We start from the raw sequence: 19,050 nt of genomic DNA on the forward strand, positions 1-19,050 counted from the left end.
TCTGTCTGTCTGTCAATATCTATCTGTATGTTTCTATATATCTGTCTGTCAGTCAATATCTATCTATCTATCTATCTTTCTGTCAATATCTATCTATCTATGTATCTATCTGTCTGTCTGTCTGTCTGTCAATATCTATCTGTATGTTTCTATCTGTCTGTCTGTCTGTCTGTCTGTCAATATCTATCTATCTCTCTATCTATCATCTCAGGGCTCGCAAAATTTCAAAATCCCTGTAGCCCTTCGGGCAGGTACTCTTCAGATTTTGGTTCCCCACGAAAATGTATTTAACTAGCCCAAATCTAATCTAACTAGCCCAAAAATATATATTTTTAATATAGTAAATCAGATAGGAGTTTAAATGTCAATCAAAAATATTTTCAATACACAAATATCAACAAATATGAAGGAAGGAATTTTATTTCACTATTTGCAGTCAGGCAATTTAAGGTAATTTATGACCCATTTTAAGAGCTACACAAGTAAAATGAACACAGTATGAGTGGGGGTGGACAATGTCTATGGTAACATACAGTATTGAGCCATAAAATTACATGATTTACAGTTCAGATACAGGTTTTCACAAAAACAAAAATCTTATACAACAGCATTTCAGCCTTTAGAAGATTTTATGAAAAGGGATAAATCAAGCATATAAATTGTCAATTTAAAATGCACAAATATTACTGTCTTAATTGTTTAGATTTTTAGAAGGCACATTAACTTCTTTCTCATTTACAACTCTATGTGTTTGCTGCGTAAAAACAGAGTTGATATTTGCATTGATCTGACCAGGTGTGCCTCACACATCCTGAAAAGTGAAGCTGCAGGATTTTTGATCGCCCCCTGGTGGCTGGCTGCAGTACAGGTCATAAACCCCGCCCTCTCCATGTAAACGAATGGGACTTGAGTTAAAATAAAAAAAATAATTACACTTCCAATGCAATTTTCCGAAAGATGGTTTTGGTCATTTAAGGTAGTTATCACGCTGATAAATGTTAAATTGTTAATTTTTGTGATAAACCTCGTTTTGTGCTCCACCTCACGACACTACTGCGCAGACTCTGGCTCCAAACGAATCTCTACTGCGCAGACTCGGGCTCCAAATGACGTCATTTACTCAAGATGGCAGCGGCCATACTGAGATGCTTTGGCTTCACTTTTCTATAGTGGAAGGAATAGGAGACGCGTCGTCCATCTTTTTTTTACAGTCTATGGATCTGACCATAAACAGCAAGAAAGGCTTGTTGGAAATGCAAATTCATTCTCTGCCACCAGGTGGCGCTTTAGGAGCGCTAAAATATTGCGGTTTCCCCAGTAACGGCTGTACACAAAGCAGCTCCGCGCTCATAAACGCTGCTTTATCAAGAATTATAGGTCAAATGAAATTAAAATGCCAACGACACATTTCTGAGGACAGTCGGTTCCCTTCAGATACATTCAAATAAAGACATCCGCGCCGCGTTTTTATATTTATTCGATGGCATCATTGCCAGTGTTGCCAATTTAGCGACTTTGTCATTAGATTTAGCAACTTTTCATACCCCCCTAGCGACTTTTTTCCAAAAAAGTGACTAGCAACAAATATAGCGACTTCTTGGACAAACCTTAGCAAGTCTCACTTTTTTTTACAGCCGCACGAGCGCGAGATCTTGCTTTCACAGCAGGTACACCTCTCTCTCTCTGCTCTGTTCAGCGAGCGGCAGAGAGGAGCAACAGTCTATGGGAGCAGCACTTTCAGTTAAAATAGATATGATGTTGCTTCTCTAATTTTATATGCAAATATAGCCGAAAACACGGCACAAGAATTGCCTTTGTCTTTGCTTATGTTATGTGTATTTGATTTCATCAGACGACGGCTCGATTATAAATCAGGATTTTAGTGCAGATTAACATCTTGGAAGGGAGAGCTGGTTGTGTAGTCTTAAAGGGCCACATTTCAGTCACTAGTTTTTACAATATTTATCACGTTGACTGACTACAGAAACAGTAAATTATATAAATGAAAACCGTTTTATTGAGAATTTGGCTAAATTAAAATACAGTATGTGAGCACAGAGAGGCAAACAAATGTAAAAGGGAATGCGACGCGATGACAATGTATATGCTAATTAGCATATGACGTCATCTAGCGACTTTTCAAACTGGCTTTAGCTACTTTCCATTGAAAGAAGTTGGCAACACTGATCATTGCCTTTTGAAATTTAATCCAGCCGTATCGCGACTCTTGTCTTTCCGTCCCCAACTGTTTTTACATCAACCATTTAACGTATTTAAAAAAGGTTATGGCCTTAACTCACTTTATGAGTTTTTAAGGACCCGCGGGAGATCTGCATTTAAGATGGCCTGTCGGGCAGAGTGGTGATACATTTTGGTAGCCCGACTGGAAAACACAATAGCCCCGGGACGTCGGGCTAGTGATTTTGCGAGCCCTCTGTCTGTCTATATGTTTGTCTGTCTGTCTTGTCTATCTGTCTATCTGTCTGTCTGTCAACATAGATTTCTGTGAAAAGATCCTCTTACTATGCGAGGCAGTAGTTTGAGGAAATGCTCACTGAAATGAGGAAGTAACATTGGTCAGTGGTGCTGGAGGGCAGAGCTGAAAAACCCCAAACTGCTAATATGTTCTGTACACACTACACAGACACAGCTAGTATCTTTATTGAGCTATGATAAGACGACATTACCTTGTCTTGGTTGTCATTTTTTAATACAGAAGTATCTGAAGTTGAAATGTGAACCGAGATGAATAGTGACAGATGTTTGTGTCAAGGAATCCATTTGTGCCTGAATGGCCTTTGTGTACATCACGGCCAATTTGATGCCATATTTATCTGAACATAATGACAGCATGGAAAAACACACTCAATTTAATGTGACGTTAAGACAAAGAGCAGCTGTTGTGGTCACAGTACATTTTGGTTGTTGTGGGGCTGCATCTGTGGTTTATATACTTCAGAGATCCATGAAAATACTTTTCACTGTTCACTGTTTTTTTAGGAAGATCACCCAGTGTTTACCTCCTAATGAAGCTCTTAATGAGGCTGCCCTCGTCTTTTCAGCTTGTCATAAACTTTTAAAAGCATCAGCAGTAAAAGAGCGCTTGTGTGCCATTTTTGTAGTCATTTATCTTATCACTATCAGCGCAATGTCTGCATCACTTTGCAGCTTGTTTTGGTCAAGATCCGCCTACTTACACTGGAAGAGACTGTCTGACCGTAATGTAAAGCGACCAACCACAGTTAATTTTGTTTTTATGTGACATTTATTGACTGGTAAACAGTGTTGGGTGTAATGCATTACTTAGTAATTAATTACTGTAATTTAACTTCCCCATAAAAAGTAAAGTAAGGAATTACAGTTAATTTTTCTGTAAATTAAATAGTTACTAAATACTGTATGGACTATAGAACAATTCTATAAAAAGCTATAGTGGATTTAACATCGGAATATATCATCTAATGTTGAAATGTATGTTTTTAAGGTAACCTTCTCCCTTTAAATACTTTGGTCAGTTAGGAATAATTTATGCAATTTGACATTTATTTGAAAGAACTGTTTCATGTCTATCGTTGTATTGTTCAACTATAGTCCGAGGTTGATGTGGGATTTAGAAAGTAATGCAATAAGTAATGCAGTACTTTTTAGAGAGAGTAATTAGTAATCTAATTATACTATTAAAGATGTAATTAGCAACTAGTAATTAATTACTTTTTTAGAATAACATGAACTAGTCAATACCAAAATAAAAATAAAAAAACTATTAAAAACAATAATTGCACAACCACATGAAAATGAATGAGCAGAAATATTTGTAGCATTTGTAATTCTGTCCGTCAAAAAAAAAACCACTGCCATTCAAATGAAATTTCTATACAGCAAGAAATGTATACTTTTATTTAGCAAGGAGGATGCTAAATAAGTATTGTATATTACATTTAATAAGATTTTATAATGTTACAAAAAAATAATTTTGGAAAAAATATCAGTTCACACAAAAATATATTAAGCAGCATAACTGTTTTCAACATTAATAATAATCTGAAATGTTTCTTTAGCAGCAAATCAGCATATCAGATTGATTTCTGAAGGATCATGTGGACTCTGAAGACTGGAGTAATGATGCTGAAAATTCAGCTTTAATCACAGGAATAAATTACATTTTGCAATATAATCAAATAGAAAAATTGCAATAATATTTCTGAATATTGATCAAATAAATACAGCCTTGGTGAGCACAAGAGACCTTAAAACATTATTTTTAAAACATTAAAAGTGTTACTTTTGAATGGTAGTGTATGTAATATTTATTTTTCAGCCAGAAAACACAATGCTCATGGATATTTTATTTGCTGCGTTAGAAATGTTTGTGTGCAACATGCATGGGACGGTCAGTGAATGGACTGTGGGAGGTCTGTCTGTCCGCATGCTGTCTGAAGCTGAGAGCGACCCGTTGTTTGCTGTCTTGCTCAAGGTTACAATGGTCAAAGCTCATGGCTGTTTCCTTGAAGGGCTCAAACCTGCAACTTTTACATTCTGGCCCCGAGTTTACGCCACACTATGCTCCCACCATGCAAAAGCACTTGCACATTCCAATTGATTCTTTCTTTGTTAGGAGCGACCTGGTTTCACATTGACTATTGTCCCTTCCCTACCCTTTTTTGTTAAACTCTAGCGGTAAGGAGGACTAGTGTAACAAGAATACTTCATTCCTGTAAATTCGCTAACGTTGGTTACTATTTCCTCTTTTATACTTCTCTGCTTGGCATTCATGTTTTACACTTCCCTGATTGAGATTTTGCAAATATACTACAAAGATACTGCAAGAGTTGTTTAAGAGGGCGGGTTTCCATTTGTTTGGATTTGTTAGATGCTTGCCTAAATGTGCAGTGTGAGTCTTTGAACAAGTTGAGTCGCTCTGGTCTGGGCTGCAGTGAGGTCTTGGGAAGAAGCGCACAGATGATTCATATTTAGATAGAGCCAGGGCAGGGCTCTGATATCTGACCCAGATAGAGCTGTGCATGTATATGTATATGAGACACGTGATGGCTAAAGTGTGTCTCACTAAACAATCATGCAGAGTTATGTGGAGTTTTTGCACGGATCTTCTACCATATTCAGCATTAGAAACCATTTTTAAAGCGTAGCGTTTAAAAAAGAAAAAGAAAAAGTAACTTATGTATTGTTGAACATTTAATTCTTTTATTTTCCTTTACTATTTTTACTTTTATAGTATTTTTATATAATAAATATAGTTTTTTTTATGTCTAACTTAAACTGTCTTAAACTTCAAGGAAGCTTAAAAAAATTATTATAATTAATAGAAATATATAATAATGCTACTACTAATAATACTTGCTATTATTATTATTATTATACTGCATATATCTAGTGTTTTAATATTAATATTAATATTATATTACAGATTGTTTTTACGTCTTTGTCTCATGTTAACTGCATTTAAAAACTGATGCATACAGTATAATAATTTGATGTTTATTATGTTATTATTATTTATGTCTATGTCTTATGTAAACTGCCTTGAAAAGTTTAAAGCAGCTTTATACAATTATTATTATTAATAGTAATATTATTATTAATAATAACTACTTCTATTACTACTAACGATAATAATTATAATTATTTTATATTATATATTAGATATAGTTTTTGTCTTTGTCTCATGTAAACTGCCTTTAAAAACAATAATATATTCAATTAACAATATTGTTATTATTTTATTATTATCATTTATGTCTTATGTAAACTGCCTTTAAAACGTTAATGGAGCTTAATAAAATTATTATGAATAATAATTACTAATGTTACTTCTACTACTACTACTATAATAATTAATATTATTGTTACTTTAATACTATATATTACATATTGTTTTTATGTCTTTGTCTCATTTATTATTATTATTATTATTATTATTTACTTCCTTTAAACATTTTTGTGTGCTTTTCTTGATTGCATGAAATTGCTTGATTTTGTGAAAATCCAAATGTAATAATTAAATATGTATTAATTGGTCAAATAATTTCTGCTCTTGCTCATGCATACTTTAGACACATTGTTTGGATGTTTTGGAAGGTTTTCTGGTCATCGCTATGCGGTTGCTAGGGTATGAGTGCTTTTCAGTGCATTTCTGCAATGGTTCTAGGCCTGTTACTAGGTGGATGTTTTTAAGTCCAAGTCAGAGGAGCCCAAACCCTAAAGTCTCTATGATATTCTGCTCCCAAGATAGTTCTTCCATCAATGCATTTTTTGGCTCATTTTGTCAACCACCAAAAGAAAATCATATATCTGATCACTTTCACATTCGTGTTCATAGCACAAATGTGTGGGAACGAGTTATGCTGGTGTAAACGACCTGCAAACCCCAAACCCTAGTATGAGCAACAGCAACACTGATGCATGCCTCAGCAGACACCAATGAAACTTCTCGCTTTCTTAAATTATCTCATCTAGCACTGCGAGTTCCTGTTTGATCAACGCGAGCTTAGCGTATGTTTTGGCTTCTTTCCTGTTCTATCACATGCTTTAAAACAGTTGATGCTCTGTCTCACTCTGCTCTCGTTTGTAGGTCCAAATTGGCTCCACTGTGTTTTTTCACAATATAGATTTTTCCGTCCCACCCAAAGTCTCTCTCCAGCGAGTGTGTTGTGTTGTGCCGTGTGTTCTACTCCAATTTACACACAAACAGAAGGAGAAAAACAAAGAGCCGCCTTGCGCTCCGTCCCCCTCCCTCGGCGCAGATGCTGCGAGGGTACGAGTGACCTGGTGGTTTCCCAGACAGGGCAGTGTGAGAAAGTCATGGCACAGTGCTGCTCCTATTATTCTGCAGGTTTTCCTCCCTCGGACAGCTGCACCTTCTCTAGCGCACGCTGCTCTTTCCAAAGGCCCAGTGAAAGTGGAAAAACAGCTCAATGACCCTCTAAAGAGACATCCTGAGGAATTTCCTCACATAGACTCCTATTGAAAATTCCTGGGAATTCTAAATACAGCTGCATTGGGCTGCATTTGATTTTTTTTTTATAATAATTGCAAAACTTTGAAAATAAAATGCGTACAACTATACTCTCCTGTGACTTTTCACTGTCATAGGCATAATGGTTAGAACCGTTTTTTTTGTACATTTTCTTAAGGAATTGTGTGTGGTGCTTAGGTAACGGTAATGGAGTGCATTGATATGCAGTTGCTAGGCTGTTCTAGGGGTTGCTAGGTTTTTGCTTGTTATCCCACACTCTGGCACAAATCCCTATTTCAATGCAGTGTTCAATGCATTTGTTTTTTTATGTACTGTTATAGTTTTAATCAATATTTTGAATGATCTTTTACTTTTATTTTCAATTTTATTATAATTTTTGTTTCATTTTTATCAATTTAGATTTGTGCTTTTGTCATTTTTATTTTAAAAAGTTTATATTACTATCATTATTTTAGTATCTTTTATACTATAGTTTTTGTTAATATTTTGAATTAGATTTTTTAAATATTTTATATTTCCATTCTAGTTTGTTGTGTGATTGTCATTCTTATTCGTTTTTTTAATATGTCTAGTTTGTTTTAGTTATTTATTTATTAGTTTATTTAGATGTATTTATTTTAGTATTTCAACTTAAACTAAACAAACATGACATTTTCGCCTTAATTGGCAACTCGCTGAAATGAAATGCTTTTTTAATATTTTATTTTATTTCAGTTAACATTATTTCAAGTAATGCAAATGTTTTATTGGTTTAGTTTTAGTTAACGATAATAATTCTGATTTCATTAAAAATTTTCATCTATTATTTAATCCTTATTTTATATCAGATTTATTTTAATGAGCAAAAATGTTTTTTTATTTTAATTTGTTAACAATAATAAGCCTGCTTTAATGTAACTAAAAAGGGAGAATCATAAGTCTGATCACTTAAAACGTTAAAGTACACCTTCAAAGTTCAGTTCTGCAGGTTAGTGATTGTTAAATTAAAAATAATAATAGTCATTCTTTCCTTAGCAAATGCCAGTAATTACGTGCTGAATAATAAATATAGATAAGATGCCCAAATGTCATGAGAAGGCTGTAAAAAAATGAAACGGAGCAGATGTGGAAATAAGGCGTCATCTGTCCTTTCTATTAAATTTGAAAAGGTGTTGAAGGTCGCATTAAACCCATATGCAGGCCAAAAAATGATCATCTATCCGCTACCTTCATCTTCCCCTTGAAGGAATGCTCGCGCTGGAAATTTTGGTTCACTAAGCAATGCTGATTTGCTCCTTTCTTTCCAAAACAGGGTGTGAAAGAGGAGCCAGCCAAGCCCAAAGAGGTGACGAGTGCTGGGAAGGCCGGCTGGTTGAAGAAGTCTTCAGGGAAGTTCTTGAGCAGCTACAAGGACCGATACGTTCAGCTGGAACGAACAGTGATTGCGGTCTATGAGAATGAGGTAAGTCTACTAAATCATGATGAAACATAGATATGAAGTCAACATGAAACCACCCCACTGTACTTTCAGAATTACATGGATTTATGAGAAAATATGTTATTGCTCAAGAACAAATGTTGGTTGGGGCATGATTGTATATCCATTGGGAGTGAATTGGATTGTAAAGTGGTCCATCATACCATTGCTAAAATTACTTTTATCAATAGCTATTTGGCTGTTGTTGTTTAACACTGGTTTAACAATTACATCGGCTAAAAATAGAGTGTGTAGCCTCCTGTTTCAACTGAAAACAAGTCTTGTTACAGACAGAGAAAGTCATGACGTTTTGATGGAAAATTACAGCAATAGGCTTTCCCCCCGCATAAGAATAATATGCACTGATGAATTAAGGATTGTGAATTTAAAAAATACTTGTTTGTACTCGGCACAAATTTTCTAGAAAGCTAGTTTTTGTTTTGGGATGAATGATTTTTTATTTCCATCCTAATTGCAAAGCAGAAAGTATTTAAATTAATTGTTAGCCATCCATGCTTCATCCAGACATTTAAAATTGATTCACAGAATAAATAAATCAAATAGCTTTGTACTCTTATTGTGAACGGAACTCATTTAGTCATTTTTCTTCCATGAGGAGTTTTAGAAACATCTGAGCAGTGTTATTTTAGTGTTATTTATACACTATTATAGTTGTAGTAATATTTTGAATTCGTTTTATATTTTATTTTTTAATAATTTTAGTTGAATTTGTATTCATTTTTATGTGCTTTTGTCAATTTTATTAGTTTTTTTTTTTAATATTTCTAATTATGTTGAATTTATTTGTATTTTATTTTCACTGCTTAAAATTATTTCATTTAGGTGCCAAGTCAACATTCCTAATGTTCAATTAGTTTGTTTTTCATCCAATGTTTATACTACTTTTTATTCCAGATTTATTTCAGTTAACAAAAATGCTTTTAACAGTGTCAGTTTAAGTTTATTTAATGATAATAACTCTGCATCTGAGACAAAGATAATACCAATAAATGAAAATTCTGTCTCCATTTACTCATCACCGTCTTTTTAAAATCTATATGACTCTTCTTCATCTGTATAACATGCAGAAATAAATATAATCTCAACAATTTGCAATGTAGTGCACAAGAATATTTTAGTCCTTATGCAGTATGAACATTCTGCTAACTATATCCTTTTGGTTTCCATGGAAGAAAGAAAGCCATACATGTTTGAAACAATATGAGAGTGTGTAAATGATGACAGAATTTTCATATTTGGGTAAACTTTTCCTTTAAATAAAACATAAATAAACTCCATTGAACAACCTCTGAACTATACAATTTTCCTCTGGTTTATCCTTTTACACATAAGAACATTTTTCCCCGTCGTGCAGGAATTGACAACATGCCTGGAGAAACTGGACTTGGACAACTACCACACTTGCCACGAGTTAAAGAGTCCTTTCAAGAAGAAACACAGACTGGTACTAATACGAAGCCCCAAGTGTGGTAACAAGGTAATAATTAACTTTTCAGTGCTGCACCACGTCAAATATATCAGTCTACCATTCCCTTTGTGTGTGATATAAAGAGTGGCTCACAGTAGGATGACAATGCAATACACAGTCGTCGATGGCTGGCTTGCAGTCGTGACGTCAGTAGTTCAATATGGCACGCACTAGAGGCACACTAGGTCATTGTACTGGGTCTAATGAATCAGACACATATCTGAACGGACACATGACCAATGATGAGCCAATTACTCCTGCCTCATGCTCAGTGACACTTCACTGCTTGAAATAATGGCAGAACGTGTGTGTGAAAGGTCGCCTATTGCATGAGTGGTGTTTTGCCTTTATGCTTGGTGTCAAATATTGCAACACTTGTATAAAATTTGAGATAAAAAATGATAAACATCCTGTTACATGTCTTCACCCAGGGTTATTTTTCACATGATTTATACTTTATCATGGGTTGGTAATTCATGATATAAACCTTTGGCACTGTACTTTAGTCTAGGTTTAATAACCCAGGTTTAAAAATGTTGCTGACTTTTTGATAAAAGTGGCCTTTGCTCAAGGTTATAAAAGATGTTAACACAGTCATAGTGTGAAACACAAGACAACCTTTAGCAAGGCATCATTTCCTGTCCTAGTGTTTATATATTCAAAAATGCAGAGGCAAGCTTTCCTGTATAACTACGCAAATACTTGTGGTATATCAAAACAGCCACAAACCATAATTTGTTCACTTTCTAGTGAAAAGTGGATTTTCCTCTGTAGACTATATGTAGAGTGTTAAAATATAGTCACTGATGAATAAGGATGTTTGAGACGATAAAAGGAAGACACATGTTCTAAACTAAGTTTTTTTTTTTTTGGTAATCTTTGTTTTAATGTTGGTTTTTGATTTTTTTTAAAGAAAGTTTCGATTTAGTGACTCTAAAAATAATAAAAATATTATTTTTACATAAGTGTTATTTTAGTATTTATATACTTTTTATTTTAGTGTTTATATACTATTATATTATTTATTAATATTTTGTATTAGCTTTTATTTTTCTATTTTTAAAGTAGTTTTCATTTTAATTTTTTTCATTTTTTCTAAATCCTTTATTTCAGTTTTGGTCATTTTAATATTTCAGATTAAACTTGACGAAGCAAGTTTAAGTTTTTCATCTAATATATAGGTATATATTGTCAAATATCATGTATTTTTGAATCCTGAATAAAATGTTGTAATATTTTCTAGTTGTTATCCATCTGAGATCTGACAACCACAAGCACTCTCATCACCACAATGTCATAAATTCAAACTTACTGACCTTGACACACAGGCAGGATTATAAGAAGAATGTTTTAAAACTTGTATTTTTAAATAAATAATGATTGTTTATTTCCATCTTTTAATGGCAGTTCCAGATGGTTCCACCAACATATAATCTTTGATGTTAAGCTCCACAGAAATGCATTTTAGTTCAGAAATTGAAAGCATATTAATAATAGAAGAGGTGTATTGAAGTCATTGTCTGTATGAACTACATTTTTAATGTATGTTTGAAAATTAATAGACATGTTAAAAGGAGTATCATGTCATTGACTCAGATACAGTTTTAAGGGTGAACATTGCTTTTAAAAAATGTACAAGCATTCAGTGTCTTTTTGTTCTGCGGTGAAATATTTGTGAGATTAGCTTCACTTTGAGCTTGTAGACTGCTGGATTGTTTTACCCGTCAAACCCTTGTTTGCTGACGCGTTAGAGTTGATGGTAAATGATGGCTTCATCCTGAGCAGTATGTGTGTACTGTATTGCACATGATATGTCATAACCTTTGGACACACACACACACACACACACTGTGTGTCATACTGCTCCATGAGCTCATATCTATTACAACCTAATTGATTCTTTAGCTGGTGGTATAGTTCCTTGGAATAGTCTGTATATATTCATTGTTTACTGTACACTATAACACTGAATCCAGAGTCTTGGAGGTGGGGAGAGGACTTGAGAAATGCGGAAGATACCTAACAGGCAACATATGCATTATTACTAACAGATGACGAGAGCGAAGCGTTGGCGAACTGCAAAGAGCTCAGCAGATGTCAAGAGACTTCTCTAGAGGAGAAAATGTGTGTGTGTGTGTGTGTGAGAAGAGCAGCCAGACCATCATGTCACTTTTTCCTCTCCTGAATACTGTGACCAGCCAGCTGAATGAGTCAGACACCACAGCCTAGTGTTTTATTTTATAACTAAACCTCACGTACTCTAGTTCTTGAAAAGAGATTAAAGATTTAAGAGATTCCAAACCCTCCTGTTTCACAAATATTTTAGACACACCCTACTCTAAGTACATAAATCTTTTCTTCCCTTCTTATTTTTTTAGGGTGAAGTGCACTTCGGAGACTCATGCTGAGTCTGGCAATATACAGGATGCTAGACACACTTTATATAAACCTAACTGAACAACGGGACATCCTACGGACAAATCACTCTGTATTTTCCTGTTTCATTTTAATGAAGTTTCAAAACTAAAACTGGATCTTTAATGAACTCTTTATACTGCACTGAATGAAATTGTTAAAATGTGGTCTGGCGGGTAATGCTTGTGATCCAACATAATACTAGATACTTGGGTTATTTCCTAATTTTATTTCGTACAGAAAAGCAAAATAGGATTAGCATGTTTAACTGTGCGTTTTTTCAGTGTTTTATTCATGTTTATGCATGTCATACTAGTTTCTATGACTTCATAGAAATTTGTTGTGTTCATTTTAGGTCCAAGATGTCAAACTTCAGGCACAAACTCCTGAAGAGAAAGAGGCCTGGATCAAGGCACTCAGTGAAGGAATCAATAAGGCAAAGAACAACATTTTTGATGAGGTACTGTTTATTGTTCACCTGTAAAATTTTACTGTGATTTTTAAAGACACACGCACATAAATGACACCATGACTGAAAATAAAAAAATATTTACAATGGCCATTTATACATTTTTTTTTTTTAATGAACACAGCATGATCTTCCTTAATAAATATGGTGTTGTATGAATGAACATAGATATAGTTACAGATTCTTATTTTTTATGTTTTAAATATCAGGTAAAAGTTGATGAAAGCTGCTCTTTAGAACATGTTACACGGAACCGACCGAAGGGGAACCGTGGAAGAAGGCCGCCAACAAGGATACACATGAAGGAGGTATGATAGAATCATTTCACACGGACAAAAAAGTATTTTTTATCGTCCCTGTTGCAGAACAGACAAATCTCTGACTAAAGCTGATGTTAAAATTCTATACTTATGTGTCAAAAAATTTAATAAAAAACTGAAATAAAGAAGTGAATTTAGCCATCACAACTTTATAATGAACAGTATGGAAATGGGTATTCATTTTGAGACTTGCCAAATATTTCATTTAAGAGTAGCATGAAATCATTAGTGTTTTAAAGGGGTCATATGACGTTGCTAAAAAGAACATTATGTTGTGTATTTGGTGTAATGCAATGTGTTTATGCAGTTTAAGGTTCAAAAAACACATTATTTTCCACAATGTACATTGTTTCTCATCTGTGCCCCGCCTTTCTGAAATGCGGCGATTTTTACAAAGCTCACCATTCTGAAAAGCGAGGTGTGCTCTGATTGGCCAGCTATCCAGTGCGTTGTGATTGGCTGAATACCTCAAGCGTGTGACGGAAATGTTACGCCCCTTACCATACTTTAATGCCCTGTGTCCCGGTGCAACAAGACAAAAACAATAAAACCCATGTCTGGAGAAACGACAAACAACAAGTGCTACTCTACACTACTCAAAACTTGTGTTTGAATCGTCAGTGGCAAATTCTTTAAATATAAAAAACTTACAGGCTGTGAGTCAGAAGCGCCAGACTGTCCTTGCAAAGCGGAGACTCATGCTGAGTCTGGCAATATACAGGATGCTAGACACACTTTATATAAACCTAACTGAACAACGGGACATCCTACGGACAAATCACTCTGTATTTTCCTGTTTCATTTTAATGAAGTTTCAAAACTAAAACTGGATCTTTAATGAACTCTTTATACTGCACTGAATGAAATTGTTAAAATGTGGTCTGGCGGGTAATGCTTGTGATCCAACATAATACTAGATACTTGGGTTATTTCCTAATTTTATTTCGTACAGAAAAGCAAAATAGGATTAGCATGTTTAACTGTGCGTTTTTTCAGTGTTTTATTCATGTTTATGCATGTCATACTAGTTTCTATGACTTCATAGAAATTTGTTGTGTTCATTTTAGGTCCAAGATGTCAAACTTCAGGCACAAACTCCTGAAGAGAAAGAGGCCTGGATCAAGGCACTCAGTGAAGGAATCAATAAGGCAAAGAACAACATTTTTGATGAGGTACTGTTTATTGTTCACCTGTAAAATTTTACTGTGATTTTTAAAGACACACGCACATAAATGACACCATGACTGAAAATAAAAAAATATTTACAATGGCCATTTATACATTTTTTTTTTTTAATGAACACAGCATGATCTTCCTTAATAAATATGGTGTTGTATGAATGAACATAGATATAGTTACAGATTCTTATTTTTTATGTTTTAAATATCAGGTAAAAGTTGATGAAAGCTGCTCTTTAGAACATGTTACACGGAACCGACCGAAGGGGAACCGTGGAAGAAGGCCGCCAACAAGGATACACATGAAGGAGGTATGATAGAATCATTTCACACGGACAAAAAAGTATTTTTTATCGTCCCTGTTGCAGAACAGACAAATCTCTGACTAAAGCTGATGTTAAAATTCTATACTTATGTGTCAAAAAATTTAATAAAATAAAGAAATAAAGAAGTGAATTTAGCCATCACAACTTTATAATGAACAGTATGGAAATGGGTATTCATTTTGAGACTATTTCATTTATTCATTTAAGAGTAGCATGAAATCATTAGTGTTTTAAAGGGGTCATATGACGTTGCTAAAAAGAACATTATGTTGTGTATTTGGTGTAATGCAATGTGTTTATGCAGTTTAAGGTTCAAAAAACACATTATTTTCCACAATGTACATTGTTTCTCATCTGTGCCCCGCCTTTCTGAAATGCGGCGATTTTTACAAAGCTCACCATTCTGAAAAGCGAGGTGTGCTCTGATTGGCCAGCTATCCAGTGCGTTGTGATTGGCTGAATACCTCAAGCGTGTGACGGAAATGTTACGCCCCTTACCATACTTTAATGCCCTGTGTCCCGGTGCAACAAGACAAAAACAATAAAACCCATGTCTGGAGAAACGACAAACAACAAGTGCTACTCTACACTACTCAAAACTTGTGTTTGAATCGTCAGTGGCAAATTCTTTAAATATAAAAAACTTACAGGCTGTGAGTCAGAAGCGCCAGACTGTCCTTGCAAAGTTGGAACTGGCCAACTTTATAGAAACAGACACCGGCATTGTAGGCTACTCTCACAGGAAACAGTCCTCATCCTCCGCAAAATGAGCTGCACATCTGAATATTTGGGTTAAACTGTTCTGGAACAGTGTTGTAAATACAACTTAACCACTGATTTCTATTTGTGTCCTCTTTTTGAGGGCCAAACTAAGTAGTTTCGCTTTCACAACAAAACACACAGTGTCATACACGGCGGGCTAGAGTGAGGAACGGCCGGCAGTCTTGAGAATGGCGCGGCCGGTGGGCTTACGGCAACCACATGTGATGACCCCGGGCTGGACTCTGCTTCGTCCACGGTGAAAGCCGATCCGGCGATCCACAGCGCGAAGTTGATGTATTTCCTCAGCGACCAGCACGGATCAGCTCTAGGCATGACGAAGCAGATATCGGAAGGCCTTTTGGAAGGCCAAACGAAGTAGTTTCGCTTTCACTACGAAACACACAGCATCTCCACAACATGGCAGCGGCGGCAACAATACTACAGCGAGAATAAAAGTTACACCTTCTTTCTTTGCGTGAACATTAGGGTGGCGTTATGCAAATCTTCCCACATCGTGACGTAGACATGTGGGGGCGTGTTAGAACGAGCCGTTTTAGGTAGGCGTGGCTGACTCTTAACTTTTATAAAGAATATCTCTTTGGATTTGAGACTTTAGTCTTTGCAACTTTACAGATCTTCTTTATGCACTTGTAACACTTTAAGCTTGTAACACTTCAAAGAGAAAGGAAAAATTGAAATCGCATCATATGATCGCATCACCTTTTAAATGTTAAAAGTGTTCGATGGCGGAAAAGGTAGTAAAGAAAATATTAAATATGCAGTATTGAGATTATGTATATTATGTAATAGGTCTATCATCATTTATTTGATCAAAAAATGCAGTAAGACATTAATATTGTGAAATATTATTACAATTGAAATTACATTTTTTTGATTGAATATATAATTTTTTTTTCTGTAATGCAAACCTGAATTTTCAGCATCATTACTCCAGTCTTCAGTGTCACATCACATATCATATGCTGATTTGTTGCTCAAGAAACTTTTCTTATTATTATCAGTGTTGAAAAGAGTTGTGATGATTAATTTGTTGAAAAAGTGATAATTTATATAGAAATATTAGATGAATAGAAAGTCCAAACAAACAGCATTTATTAGAAATAAAATCCTTTCTAACAATGAAAAAGTCTGACCTGTCACTTTTGATCAAATTAATGCTTACATTAAATCATTAAAAACAATAAGCCAGAAATATTCTCTAAATGTAATATTCTGTCTATTCTTACAGGCTGCAAATGTTTCAAGTGATGGAATATTAAGACTGGACCTTGATGGTGAAGTTACCATGCCGAATGGAACACATGGCTTGAACACAGAAGGGGATAAACAAACCGAAACTTCTAAACCATCTGTGGCGGTGAACAACATTCCAGAGGAGGACGTCGATGAAGAGTCCACACCCCAAAAGAAAGTTATAAAGCCGCCCATGCCACCATCAAAAGACAACAAACCCAGCGAAACTCATAAAGAGTATGAGCCCAAAATTGAGGAACCTGCAGCTCAAAAGACGATGCCACCGATGCCTCCATCAAAAGAGTCTAAGCCTTGCGTCTCTGTTGATGGAGCTGCTGTTGAGAAGAATGTCTCAGATAATAAAGTGGAGGTTGAAGCAGAAAGCACTGACTCTTCCGAACCAACCCCTTCCACCAAGAGTGTCCAGCCCCCTACTCCTCCTTCCAAAAATTTGAAGCCTACCCAACCGGTAGCACCAGCCACAGTCACAATAGAGGAAAAAGAAAAGAATAAGGAGGCTGATGGTGAAGGTACCAAGGTAGATGGAGCTTCAAATGAGAAAGAAGACCTGGATAAGTTAGAAGAAGTAGAGACTATTGTTATGTCCACAAAGGTCATGAAACCACAAGTAGTGATGTGGGATTCACCCATTATACCATCAAAAGAACCTAGCGCTGAACAAGAAGTGCAAAACTCAAAGAAATCCTCTGATACCACTGGAGAAGTTGCAACCTCACTAGAACCTTCTCAACTTAATCTTACTCCACTTTCAACTCCTGAATTTATAAAAAAGAGCCCCAGGCCCCCTGCTCCACCCAAGAAGAAGCCATTTAAGGCAACTGCCAAGAAAGAGGACACTCCCACACAAAGTGACACAATGGTCATTACCCACTCCACCACTTCGTCTTCAGAAACAGTTGACATTAAATTGACGACTCCCGAACCCAAAACTGAGTCAGCTGGTGATGTGTCAAGTGAAGATTTGGAGGAGAAGTCTTTAGACAGTGGCCAGCACTCAGGAGAGGAGTCTGAGACTGGCGACCAAGTTACGCCATCCTCCACAAAGCTCAAAGGAAGCTCCCAGGGACTAGATTTGGAGACCAGCGAGGATGATCTAGAACCATCCGACAGCAAAGCTGAGAGTTTTGAGGAGCCATCACTAGAAACCCCGTCCACCACCTCAAAGACCTCAGTTCTCAATGCACAACCAACCCCAAGCCAATGTGCCAACATGTCCCTGCACCTCACCATGCCTCTCAAGCTCTCTTCCAAGTCCCGCTCCGCATCCCTAGACAACCTCCTTGTGGAGAATGCAGAGAAGATGGAAAGCAATGGAAGAAAGATAACAATTAAACCAGATGGAAGTGATGTAAAGGACTTGCAAAGCAAAGTGTCTTCTGAGATCAAAGAGACTGGAGAGCTGCTGAACACAATCGCGACTGCACAGAGTGGTGAGACGGAAATGAAGGAGGACGCGAGTGCGGAGATCTTGCTCTCTGCAGCAATGGAGAAGCTCAGGAAAGCTGACCAGTTCTTGAAGGAAGCCACAAATCTTAAAGATCTTAACAAAAGAAACAGATTAAGTTTGTAATGGTAAGTGTTGGTGGAAGGAACCTGTAGGGATGATCTACAGTATGCTGAAAATGCAGTTTCACAGTATGCAAATGATCAAATGCAATTCCTATCCCCAACCATTTTCAAATCTTTGAGCAAATTTTTAAAGGGTTAGTTCACCCACAAATGAAAATTAGACTGTTTTACTCACCCCCGAGGCATCCTAGGTGAATATGACTTGCTTCTTTCAGACGAATCCAGTCGGAGTTATATTAAAAATTGTCCTGACTATTCCAAGCTCTATCATTGCAGTCAGCGAGTGTTGCAGTTGAACAGTCCATAAGTCATCAAATAAAGTGTGCACATTCATAATAAAGCATGCCTCACACGGCTCCGGGGCATGAATAAAGGCCTCCTGTAATGAATGCATGCGTTTATAAGAAAAATATCCATATTTCAAACGTAATAAACACTTTTGTCTCACTTCCATTATCTGTCACACGTGGAAGACGTTCTGGCGGATGACATAGTACTTCGGCGGTGCGTGATTAGTGACGAATGCGGAGCGAGAACAAAACAAAATGCCGGTCACGAATTAGAAGTACAAACCGAGGATTTGCAAAGAAAACTGTCGGAGGATTTCGATATAAACCAAGAGGAGCCTGGTTTTCCTTTGCTAAAGTAAGGAAACTTTGCTTCCTTTGCTCCTATAAACAAACTCGCGAGACTAGCATATCTCAGAGGCGCATACATGCTGCGTCATCCGCCGTAATGCCTTCCGCGTATGACAGATACCGGAAGTGAGAAAAAGTGTTTTTCTTATAAAAACGCAT

General features: G+C 35.9%; 1 protein-coding gene across 1 annotated transcript in view; it reads left to right on the top strand.

Annotated features, from left to right (window-relative positions):
- Nucleotides 1–18,440, top strand: part of LOC107600712 (pleckstrin homology domain-containing family O member 2-like) — a 21,947-nt gene extending 3,507 nt beyond the window's left edge. The window contains exons 2-6 of the mRNA XM_016292669.1: nucleotides 8,286–8,435; nucleotides 9,826–9,948; nucleotides 12,710–12,814; nucleotides 13,033–13,131; nucleotides 16,659–18,440. Of these exons, the coding sequence (XP_016148155.1) occupies nucleotides 8,286–8,435; nucleotides 9,826–9,948; nucleotides 12,710–12,814; nucleotides 13,033–13,131; nucleotides 16,659–18,254 (2,073 nt within the window). The 3' untranslated portion in view covers nucleotides 18,255–18,440. The remainder of the gene's footprint in view (nucleotides 1–8,285; nucleotides 8,436–9,825; nucleotides 9,949–12,709; nucleotides 12,815–13,032; nucleotides 13,132–16,658) is intronic.
- The last annotated feature ends 610 nt before the right edge of the window (nucleotides 18,441–19,050 follow it).

Source organism: Sinocyclocheilus grahami, unplaced genomic scaffold, assembly GCF_001515645.1.
Source record: "Sinocyclocheilus grahami isolate Dianchi unplaced genomic scaffold, SAMN03320097.WGS_v1.1 scaffold290.1, whole genome shotgun sequence".
NCBI classification, from domain to species: domain Eukaryota; kingdom Metazoa; phylum Chordata; class Actinopteri; order Cypriniformes; family Cyprinidae; genus Sinocyclocheilus; species Sinocyclocheilus grahami.